The 12093-nt window shown below is 45.7% G+C and overlaps 1 protein-coding gene and 1 pseudogene across 1 annotated transcript in view; one reads left to right on the top strand and one right to left on the bottom strand.

The window, feature by feature from the left end:
* Window positions 1–600, bottom strand: part of LOC110336178 (CD177 antigen-like) — a 4210-nt gene extending 3610 nt beyond the window's left edge. Inside the window, exon 1 of the mRNA XM_021218619.1 lies at window positions 537–600. Within this exon, the coding sequence (XP_021074278.1) occupies window positions 537–600 (64 nt within the window). The remainder of the gene's footprint in view (window positions 1–536) is intronic.
* A 1086-nt stretch (window positions 601–1686) lies between these two features.
* Window positions 1687–4258, top strand: LOC110336912 (annotated as a pseudogene).
* Window positions 4259–12093: the final 7835 nt, after the last annotated feature.

The following is a 12093-nucleotide window of genomic DNA, read 5'->3' as shown; positions in this document are numbered from 1 at the left end:
AGAGAGAGAGAGAGAGAGAGAGAGAGAGAGAGAGAGAGAGAGAAACCCATGTACATAATTTAAAATATCAAAGATACATCTAAACTCTTTGAGTTCTCAGAATGGCCACCAGGTGCCTGTGTGACTAGGCCTTCCCAAGTCTTCATATGCACATCCCCTCTTTGTCCCTAGGCCCCTGATACAGTCCCACAGGGGAGGGGACATCGCATAGGGTCTGGGAAGAGGAGGAGGATGGACATATTCTAGTGTGACAAATCTACTTAGGGGACAGCAAGGAGATGAGGAACACAGGGGACAATATGGTGGGCACCCTATATTGATGATGGAACATGGGACGTGCATCTTTGATTTCCTGCCTGAAATCAAGTGTGGGCAGGGTGCTGGCCTCCAANAGTGGGTAGGAGAGCTAGGTGTTGCCAGACACAAGGTCCTTCNCAGGCCTTTGCACATGGTTTCCTCCTCCAATCTGTGAAGAGACACTAAGGGGAATGTAGTACATTCTGACATTCAAAGGATGACTGCCAGTTGCTCCTCACCTGAGCAGGGGAAGNAGCCCAGCAGAGAGAGGAGCAGGACACACTGGATGCGGCAGGGTCCCATGGCTTCCCTGAGGCTGGGAAGAGCTGATCAGGACCTGGGAACTGATAAACTACAGGCGTCAATTCAACCAGAACCTAAGGAAGGGAAGCCAGTCTGTTCTGAAGCTCTCGGCGGTTCCACCAGGCTTACCCTGCCTCCGGTTCTCTGTCTGAACATTTCGGTCTCAGCTATGGCTTCCCTTAAGACCAGGATCCCAGCAACTGTGTTCCTTCAGGGTCTAGATTCAGGACAATACCCCCAGAAACCCTCTGCTTTAAGCATCAGAACTTCGGAGCCCAAGCAGAACCTTTACAAGGCCTCGGCTTCTCGGTCCTCAGGACCTAGCTCCAACAGAACTGGATTTCTGAAGGTTTGTCTGTCCTACGAATGTGGCTTTTAGGTTCTATTCTCACAGCCCCAACTCCCCAGGACCCAGGATTCTAGTGGCTCAGCTTCCTTCTTCACGACTGAGTCCAACAGGCCACGAAGGGATACAAACCCCAGCCTCCTCCTTCATTCATGGGTGACCAGATCCCAGACACTTCCTTCGACACCAAGTCCAGAACTGAGCACGTTTCAAAGACCCAGGGAAGAAAGCTAGTAAGAGCAAAGCCCTCCTCCCTCAGAGCAGAGTGCCAGGTCTGAGTTCTCCCTCAAAACCAACGCGTCAGTATGTTTTCCCTTCATCAGACTATGGCGTCCACACCCAGCCCTCCTTTCTCAAACTCGGGACACCCTCCCCGCCGCCCCGTCCGCCCCCTCTCCCTCCTTTTCCCTGCTCCTCCTCACTGGCTTCTTTCTGTGGGTCTCGAGGATCTGATCTCTCACTGCTACGTTTCCTTTTAAGCTGCAAAATTCTTTCTGGCTTCAGAACGTCCTCACCAGAATCTCAGCCTCAGAAGGCGCTTACAGTTGTGCGCTACAGGCCGCTCCGCACATGCGCAATTCCTCTCAGGCCTGCCCATCGTGACCTCAGTCAGACAAGACCCTCGAAGTCCCATTGGTTAATGAGTACTCGTCTCATGACTTGATTGGATAAGCCTAGAGAACTGCTGCATCTTATTGGTCCTCAGGGAAGCCAATGACTGGCCGCCTCAGAAAGCACGCATGCGTAGAAAGTGCGTGTTCGGCAACGGTCGGTGGCAGTTGCTGCAGCGGTCTTCCTCCAGTTGCAGGGTCACATGGTATCTGGGAGACTTCTGTGAGCAATGCTCTTTGCCCAGTCACTGCAGATCCTTCTAAACTGTACATATGAGCAGGGAGCAGGCGACGGCACAGATTGCCACCAAAGATGTTTTACCCTCCTCGGTCCTGGGAAGATGACCATTCAGATTAGACATAGATGTCAATTCTTTTATTACATTTAATTTAGTGTGCTCGTGTGTTGACGCACATGCGTGAAGTTGCACGTGACAGATGACAATTTGGGGAGTGAGTTTTGTCCTTCCGTTTAGATCCCAGGAATCTAAATCAGGATGTCAGGTCTGGCAACAGATGCCTTTACACCCTGAATCACCTTGCTGGCCCTCAGTTCTTTTGTTTAAAACCAATAATATATTTATTATATAGAAAGTAGTTTCCTTGCAAAGTGTCCCTGAGTTCATATAATGTACTTCACGTGTGGAGTCCCTGAGCAGCTTCTAGCTAGAGCTGTTAAAATGGCTTCACCTGTCAAAACTCCAACACCTCCTGTGCCTGCAGCTGTCGTGGGTTATAAAGATAGGAGCTGTCCATGATGCTCTCACCTCCTTTTCTGCTTCAGACTATGGTCTTTAAGATATACCACCCACAGGAGCTGTCCCCAAAAAATAAAATAAAATAAAATAATGAAAATAAACTCTGCATGGTGGCAACACCTCCTCTCCAGCTAGCTTCCCAAGCAACTCAACAGTGATTTAAACCAAAGCCAGCTGTAGCTGCAAGGGTTTCCGCATCCCAATCCACGGGTCTGATGCAGGGAAAAGGGGGTGAAAAAAACCACCAATCCCTGAGTTCCCTAAACTCAGGATGTGAAATCCAACCCATCCTCACTCTGGAAATCTCTGCTCTGAAAAGCTCCGCCCCCTAAGAAATCCTATGTAAACTCAGCCCATTATTCAGTTCCCTGCTGTCCACTTACAGGAGCAGAGGCAGCCATCCTTGGATTCTCCTCNCCATACCCTGACCCTCCAATAAATCTCTGAGATTTGCTACCTGGTGTGACTCTGAAGTGGGAACTTTAAGGGTTCTTTGGAGAGTCCGTTGTGTTGGATGATATTTTACTGAGACAAGACACGTGCTGAGGAAAGGCACGCGGAGGACAAATGATGTTTGGAGGGTATAAATAGGAGTCTCTGGAGTGATGGAGAGAGACCTGGGCTGGGTTATAGAGCTAGCTGTGCAATGCTTGTGGGTCTGGAGACGTTGCTGATCTTTGCTTCCCTGAGAGAGGCACAGCCTTCTCCTGGTGTACCTCCTGGTCCCTGGTGCTGACTCAAGCCAAGGCCTGGCTGTCTCTGCTAGGTCATGTCACCACTGCTGATTCCTGTTCGCTATCCTGACTCTAACAAACTTGACTGCTGCTATATCCATGAGGTGTTTTCAAGTGGAACGAGATGTTGCTGTCTGCTAACCTGTGAACTGAACTGTTGATTTCCAGACAACACAGATAGGAGTTGCTCCAAAGAGCCTTTCTAAACAGGTCAACTTCCCCAGTATCCTTTGTTTGGTGGGTGTTGGGCTGCAAGGAAGGTTAAAGAATTTAAGAATTAAAAGTAAGATTTGAAAAAGTTAAAGTTACATTCTTCCATCCAAAGAAGCTAAGAAGCAACGAAGGGAAGAAAGTAAGAAGTGAAGAAGTGGACCAATGGCTCGTGGGATAGTAAGGTGGCACCAGTCTGGCCAGCTCTGGAGTGGAGAACATGGCTAGCATGGCTCTGGCAGGCCTTTTTCCTCTTTCCTATTCCCTGTGCCTTGCTGAGACAAAAACAAAAAACAAACAAACAAACAAAAACCAAAAACTCTTAGACTACATTCCTAAAGCAAGCTGCCAAAGCTGTGCAATGCTTGTGGGTCTGGAGACGTTGCTGATCTTTGCTGTCCCTTATGTATCTAGTCCCTCCTCCTGAGGCTGACTACCAAGATCCAGATACCCAATTATTGAAATCCACCATTTAAAAGCCCCTATGTCTCACCTAACTAACATGCCCAATTAAAATTAAACACCTCATCCTAACATGGGGTTTCCCCTTTTAGCTGTATGAAGTGCCATTTTCCTATGTACCACATGTCTCCTCTCCATCCAAAGGGACAAATACCCCTTTTCGTCTTCCTCCATCTCCTGTCTCCGTCTCTTATCCCTACCCTCTGTGCCTTTGGGCCAAATATACTACCATGTCCTACCCCATGCAACACAGATCACCCTTTTTTTCTCTCCTTAAAAATTATACTTCCATATTTGGACTGACATGTCAGCACGGCTCCCTCCAGAACCAGGTCAGGTTCTTCCAGTATCATCGCCATGAAGAAGGTGGTTCAGCAGTTCCAGCTGGAGCCTGGGCTCAACCGTGTGACAGTTTCCCAGGCAGCTGCAGATTTGAAACACATCTGTCCGCAGAATGCTCATCATGACCCTCTGCTGACTGGAGTGTACTTCAAGTGCAACTCCCTCAGACCCCAGAAAGTCTGCTCCTTTCTGTAGTCATATAGCTTAAGGCTTCTCAAAGCATTTTTCATGAACCAGTGGGTATTTAAGAGAGCTGCGTTTGGTCTATGCAAAAGCTTCACTTTAGCATGTGCCATGACACACTACACAGTCCTCTCCTCGTCGGTCCTTAACGTCGACCTCTCTGAATTTTCATGGATTTCTGTTTCACGAGGTTTAACTATTTTATATACACTAGCCATAGCATACAATAAAACAGCATACAAAAATATATATATACCTCAATGTCAATTGCTGCAGTTTTCTGCCTAAGTCAGATAGCAGCCATTTTAATTTATCTTCCCTGCTCAATAAAGGGTCTCTGTGCAAATGGGTGTTTGGGTATGGTTTGTGCCTAACCCTGGGTCTGTATGGAAGGTCTCTCTCAATGTCTTCTCTGTGGGAGACTCCAACATCTATCTGGACATAGAGAGTGGCCGATTCATGCGGCAGTACTGTCTTTTGGGAACATATAAAAAATGAGAGACTCCAGGGCACTAATGCAGCGCACCTTTGGGGCTATGACTGCTGAGTGTGTCCCCAGAGATTATTAACTGAGGTGGGAATAATAATTCGGGTGGACAACCCACCCTGAACGTGGGCAGGCACCATCTCATGCCTGGGACCCNCCATTCCAATCTCCCCATTGTGGATCCGATGACAAAGTCTTGGCTTCATTCCCCTCTCCACATACACACCTGGTGGCACTGCCCTGCCACAATCAGCTTTTATCCCAACAGGGAACCCTCCCTCCATTCTCCTGCTTTCTTCTGGTTTCCATCACGGCCGTGAAAACATTAACGACTCCTCTGAGGAGGAGGTGTGGATGCACCTGGCTGCCTCTGCATCTCCAGATTCGCTGGTCCTGACATGTCACCTCTCAGCACTGTGGCTGTCAGAGCTACGTCTTAGGATCCAAGGATCACTGAAGGAAGACCCCATACTCAAACAGTATGCAATGGCAAAGAACATATATTTTGCAGAAACTTTGCAGAGGAGGGGGGTTGGTGGTGGCCAACCATTCATCAAAATGATGTCGAGTGTAGGTGCTCCTAACCTAAGCCCCTTTTATGCAGGGCTAGGGGAATTTTCCAGAAGGATTAGGTAAGCTCTAATTGATTGGTAGGGAGCAAAGCAGTGACATCAGTACAATTCTGATTGGTTGCTAAGTTAGTTTCATTATATTTGGTGAGACCTTGAAGCGTTTCAGAGACCAGCTCATTATGGCCTTGTTATTTCCTCAGTCCAGTTATCACAGGAGCTGACGCTGACCCAGACACACCCTCCCTAAGTCAGGGTCATCACGGATCAGCGGCTTATTGTCACTGACTCCCTCTGAGAAGCTCAGTTTGTCCCCTGGGGAATTGGAACGTTTTATTCCCAAGATTTGTGGACCTCTCATTGAACTTCTCAACCCCCCTTTCCCAAGGTCTGAATCACTGGCTAAGGGATATACTGGGGCCTAAGGACCATAAGCTTTAGTGTCAAAACGTGGGGCCTTTTTGACTTAGCATCTCAGCTGTAAGGTGGGACAATAATGGACGCCATCATTTTCTTCTGTAACTGCTTCCTGCTGACATTAGGAGGTTGTCAAAAGGGTCCAGGAAGACTGGAATGTTAGACAATGGGGCATCTATCAGAAGCATAGGATTAGGTGATCCAGATGAAAGGCAGGAAACCATCGTATCCACTGAGCTGGTTAATCATCTGCCTTCACCCAGGTCAGAGTTCAGCAGCTTCATAGCTCATCCTTGGATGGAATCTGTCAGCCAGGTGAAAATATGTTGAGACAAATACAGACTAGGGACAAAAGTTAAAATTGTCTAGTAGTTGGAGACGGTAAAGAATCTCAAGAACAAGGAAAAAAATCTCATTTTCAAGAACAGGCAGGTTTACTTATTTGAGCTGTGACAGGTGGGTCCCAAATTTTAGGTTTTTGTTTTGTTTTGTTTTGTTTTTTTATTCCCTGAAGCTTATTTGAACTTTAGTTTACAAAATGGTGTATATTAGTACTTGCCATTAGATTGAAGTCTATATTTTAATAAATAAATAAATAAATAAATAAATAGTAGTTGATAGGTGTCTGTAAGACAGCAGGAATAGACTCATGCCTTTGGGACCTGGTAAATCTATGTTTGGGTTAAAAGGTATAAAACCTTTTTTTGAGGCCGGCCAGGGTTAAATATACAGATTGAGCAGCAATGTTTTGAACATGCTGAGAAGTACCTTTAAGACAACCAAAGAGAATTTAAAACCTTGAGCTAGTGATTAAATTGTAAACAATCAGTGCTTCATTAGCTTATTAAAATTTCATTGATCAATGTTTAAATTCTGAACTTTTGAAATCTTAGTATAATAATAGCATGGGGTTAAATATGAATATTTTATATTATAAAAAGGGAGAATAGAAATATTCCCCTTTTTATATACCTTCAATCACTCCTTATATTTTAATAACTTGCATTAATATACCTTTAAAAGCTTCCTAAGACCCTCTAATTTTTATAACTTTGCAATTACCAACCTTAAAACATCTTCCATCTGAAATAATTTTTCTATACAAGTTTTCTCATTTTTCCTTTACACCCCCAACCCTTATCATTCGCATTATTAACCTCAACCATTTTCCTAGACCTTTAAATATTTTTAGAAGCTTTTATATCCTCAGACCTCATATAAACTTTTAATTTTTTTGACCTTGAGACATAGGCGGCTGATTACTGAGGACAGTCATTTAACTGAAGCCGATGAGCAAGGCAACCCTGTTTGCCTGTGTCATAAGAGACCTGGTAGTGTTATCTAACTAATGAATTGACTAATGAACTAACACAATGGTGCACTGCCTTGCGGTAAGGAGCTGGTTGCCTGTTGTCTAGCTGTTGAACTATAGCTCGCTTAGGCGTCGATGGGATCAGAGATCTGAAAAGGATAAATTGTGATCTAAATGCCTTATGTGGCGATTAAAATGACAGATTTAGCCATTAGCCTGATGACCATCCTATCCCATTGGGTTTCTGTGATGCCTACGGCTTTATGGAGGGTCAGATCAATCTTCAGCTGCCAGGCTTGGCAAATCCTAGAGCCATGCCTGAGGAGGAGGAACTTGGGCTCTTCTTGTCTTAAGCAACATAAAACAATCACTTCTCCTGGTGTCCTGTCTGTTCTCAGGTCAGATTAGGTCCTGGCAGCAGGTGAAGCACTGGGACAGTTTCACTAAGTGGTTAGCGCACCACAGTTCATGTGGTGTCCTCCGTTGTTGTGCCCTTCTCTTCTTGGAGATCTTGGGGGTCATTGTCAGAATGTGGAAGTCTCTGTCATAGTAATCTTAAACATATAAATGCCATACTCAGCAGATCTGTCAGATTTGAGGGCTAGCAGCTGCTAGCATATCTGAGTTAGACAATCTTTGTTCTTAGTTACCTGTCTCAAACTGTACCTTATAAACATAAGACAGGGGACCAAATAAAGCTTTATCTTGAAATTAACTGCATCAGTACTTAGCATGACTTTAAATATGTTTCTGAACATAGTAAAGGATATGATAGCACATGAAGTTATTGACTATCAACTGGTATTTCTATTTTTAAGATCTTATTTATTTTATGTATATAAGTACACTGTAGCTGTCTTCAGACGCACCAGAAGAGGGCATCAGATTCCATTACAGATGGTTGTGAGCCATCATGTAGTTGCTGGGAATTGAACTCAGGACCTCTGGAAGAGCAGTCAGTGCTCTTAACGTCTGCAACAGGTGTTTCTTAATTATAGTAGATTTTATGAGAGTAGAACTGTATAGTAGCCTTAAAACTTAACAGTTTTGGACTGAAGCTCTCCTAGTATCAAAATAAAATGTTTTTAACCCATAAACATATTTCATAAAGAGACTAGGGATTTTTCTGACCTTGGCTGAGCTCTCTTACCTGTTCAGCTCTTGGACTGAAAAGAGAGGGTTGCTGGAGCCTCGCTGGAGCTTGGGCAAACTGAAAGGGAGGAGTGTGGATTCCAAGAGCCAATGATGCTTAATTTTTTTAATGTTTTAACCCTTCAATGCGTTTTTTAAACTAACTAATTTCTTAATTTTTATTATTTATAATCTATTATTTATTAGAAATTTATAATTTCTTAATTTATAGAGCAATATATATGACATAATAAAAGGGAAATGAAAAAGACAGAAAGCTACAACAGATAAAAAAGTAAGACCTCAGAAATGTATTTCTAACCAGTACCATATTGCATTAATTAATAGCTGCTTTTTTTAAAAGAAAACCTTCTGTTATCATATTCATCGTTTTCGTCTTCAGAGCCAGAGCTATCATAATAGAGACTTCCTGAGCTCCTCTCACCATAACTGACGCCTCCTCCATGAGTGGATAACCTGACTGCTAATGTCCAATAAAATGTCCTCCTTCATGGTACCCAACATATACCAACAAAGACATTCCAATAACACATTTAACAAACTTCAAAATGTCCATAGCTTTATATAATTAATCATAATCTCTAGAACCCACCCCCACCCCACCAAAAAAAAAAAAAAAAAAAAACCCAAACCAATTCTCAGCAGTTTAGACAATTCAGTATCTATAAAGTCAACACCAAGTGTATTGCCTTCATGCTACCAAGTTTGGCTGCCAGCAAAAAAGAAGCTCCCGCATATGAACTCATGAGGTGTACCTTCAATACCTCCCCAAAGAATAAATTCTGTCTTCTACAAGTCTTATTTTTAGGACAGGAATTGCATAAAACATTATTCCAATTCAAAAAGTACCTCCAGAGACCTTGCTTAGCTAATGCCGTGTATTGTGGCCCAGAATGGCTTTGACCCTAGTTGTTTTAAACCAACTTCCTGTTACCGATATTACAGATTATTAACCATATAATATAAATTAATATTTTATAACGAAGACATACAAATCATAGTAAACACATGTTGAATGCAGATCAGAAATAAATGTGCAGTGGCCACATACATTTATATATTTAAAACAGACAGACAGAACTTTATTTCTTTTAGCTGTAATTTCAAGGGGGGAGCGCCTTGCTTCCTGTTCAATCCAGTTCTTGTATGCATCAGCTTTCTCACCAGAGAGGCTGAGAAGCTGGTGGCCCCTAAAAGAGCAGCTTGCGCGAGCTGAGCCTGGCTTCCTGCCAGCTTCATCAGGCAGGTGGTAAGGGTTCCAAGGGTGCCGCCAGTTTATCAGTTGCCATTGTCCCAATTTAGCCACTTTTGTTGTTGTTGTTGTTGTTGTTGTTGTTGTTGTTGTTGTTGTTACAACTAAGTCAAGGGGTGAGTGGCCAGCAGATGAAGTTTTAACCGTTTTTCCCCAGACCCGGGATGTCCCACCAATGGGACCCAGACGTTCCCTAGTGCAAGAGTTAAAGGCAGAGGAGAGTTCCCGCAAACGAAGGTGAGTTTCCCTGACCATATGGCTACACTTAGATTCTCTGCCAGACATTTGAAGTCCTTGAAGTGTACCTTGGACTAGGTTCAGCAGAGGGGAGCTGGCTGGCTGTCCCATGATGTCTCTCAAGGCAACAGGGGAGAACAAATAAATCGCACGCACATAATAAACCTCCAGGAGTTGAAAAAAGAAACACAAATGAAGCTGAAGGCAGTCTCTCCTGCCGTCAGACCTGCCTATCAGGAATGACCCAATAGCCTCCACCAAACACTGGGTTTGCTTGGAGCTCCCACTGCCACTGGGAAGTGTCCAGAAATGGCTGCCTTTCCTGCCCTCGTGCTCTGCCTACTAGGTTCATCCTGGTCCTGTCACCTTCTACCAAAACCTGGCATCGACTACTCTACACGTCCCAATGTAAGGAGCTCTGCAGCATCCTTGGAATCTCCGAGCCAAGAGGAAGCCTTCAGTACTTCTACCCTGCCTCCAGGGGTCTCCTGATTGTGCCAGCCAAAGAAATACAAGAAGAGGAGAAACAACAACAACAACAACAACAACAACACAACACCCTACACTTCTGCTCCTGTAAGTCACCCCTCACCCAAGCATATTCCTGGAAGTCACTCCACTATAAACCTCATGGTTCACCAAGTTGGACACTGGTGGTATTCATACTTTGCACTGTCAAGGAACCCAATGTGGGGTGAGCAGGTGTTAGTGTTGAGTCCCCAGGAAAAGTCTGACCACACAGCACCATGAAAACCAGGCCNTGGCAGCTAGACTCGCCATGGATCCCACTGTGTGCCCTCATCGCCTCAGGTAGAGAAACACAGCATTTGGAGAAACAATAGCAACTTTATTTTTCCACATGTGGTCAATGTGTGTTTGTCTGCTCTGGAGCCAGGTGAGTTCAGTGGCTCCCATGTCTAAACATGAGGGGGCAGAGGTGTGTGGGTGAGGGATGCGGGCACCCGAGAGCGCAGGCCGACAGTGCCCAGCCTCAGGTCTTTGGGTTATGAAGTCAGAGGAGGGCTGGGTCTGGGTGGCCAAGAGGGATTAAGAATGGCCAGGAAAAGGGTTCAGCAGAGAGGACAGATCTCTGAAAACAAAGGGCTGAGAAGANCCCTGAGCCCAAACATCCAGGTCAGTAAGATGCTCGGGACAAGGACATGTGAGGATGAATTGCTCTTTGATGTAAAACGGGTTTCTATTATGGACATCGTCCCAATTGAACTTTGATTTCTCATTAAGAATTTTTGAGGATAGACCAGACATCCAGAAACAGTAAAGATTGCACTAATGCCACCTAGAAGATAAATATCAGGTCAGGGGCAAGGGACAGGAAGCATAGCTCAGGAAAGCTTTTTAAAAATTCATACCCAAGAGTCCAGGCTCCAGCCCTCCCCCAGTGACCCAGGAGTCTCGGTCCAGGTGCAGGCCTCCTCCCTCACACCCAGGGTTAGACTCTCCAGCCACACTCCCCCTGCAACAGCAGTGCAGGCCTCTGCACACCTCCCTCACACCCAGGAGACCTCAGCCCTCCTCCTCAGCCACTGCAGTCATGGCCACAGTCTCCCTCTTCCTGGGGATGCAGCCTCGTCCCTTACCTCCATGGAGTGCCAGGTCACTCCTATAGCAACGAGTGCCTCTAGGACAGATGGCAAGGTTGGTGTAGGAGTTGCAAATATCCTTAAAATGCAAGCAGATAGGACATGGGTGTCTTCCTCGCACAGTAGGGGCTGAGGAAAGAGGAGGGAGGCTGTAGAGCATGCTCTCAGCTGCAGCCACAGGCACCTCCCTCAAATTCTGGGTTCTGGGGTCACATACCTACAGAAGGGATGGAGTCAATTAGGACTCTGGTGCTGTTAGCTCTGTTGCACAGTTCAATGTCACATACGTGGTAAAAAGTGATCGCCTTTAGTCCAGGTCCGCGGGCAAACACAGTGATGTTTCTGACATTCCTATGCCCCTGTATGCTGGGACCTTTGGTCCCCAATATAAGAGCTGTACTACCTGGGGGAGGGTACAAACGTGGAATCGAGATATGGACAGAAAGAATGGCGGGGACTGGGAGCCCAGTTCTTAGGTCCCTAGATGCTGCCAATTAAAAAGAGTACAGTCCCCAGTGACAGCAGGGCAGATCATGACCTCAGTCTGCCACAGACTGAAGTCCAAGCCTGGCTCCCTCTGCCTGCCCCTTGCAGACCCTGTTACCAGAACCCTCCACACACTGAGCCCCTGCACCATGCTGCAGCCTCACCCTGATCAGCATCTCTTCTCCCCTGCTGGGCCTCTCTCTACACTCTGCCCTTCACACCACACTTGGCTCCCTGGGCTCTGCTGCTCTCTCCTTCCCACTTCCCTGTAGAGCTGCAGGAGGACTCAGGCTCAGCAGAACCTGACACAGGCACTCAGCATCCTCTCTCCCTC

The sequence above is a fragment of the Mus pahari genome, chromosome 19 (assembly GCF_900095145.1).
Source record: "Mus pahari chromosome 19, PAHARI_EIJ_v1.1, whole genome shotgun sequence".
NCBI lineage: Eukaryota > Metazoa > Chordata > Mammalia > Rodentia > Muridae > Mus > Mus pahari.
Note: the sequence above shows the minus strand (reverse complement) of the source record. Positions and strands in the feature narration are given on the sequence as shown.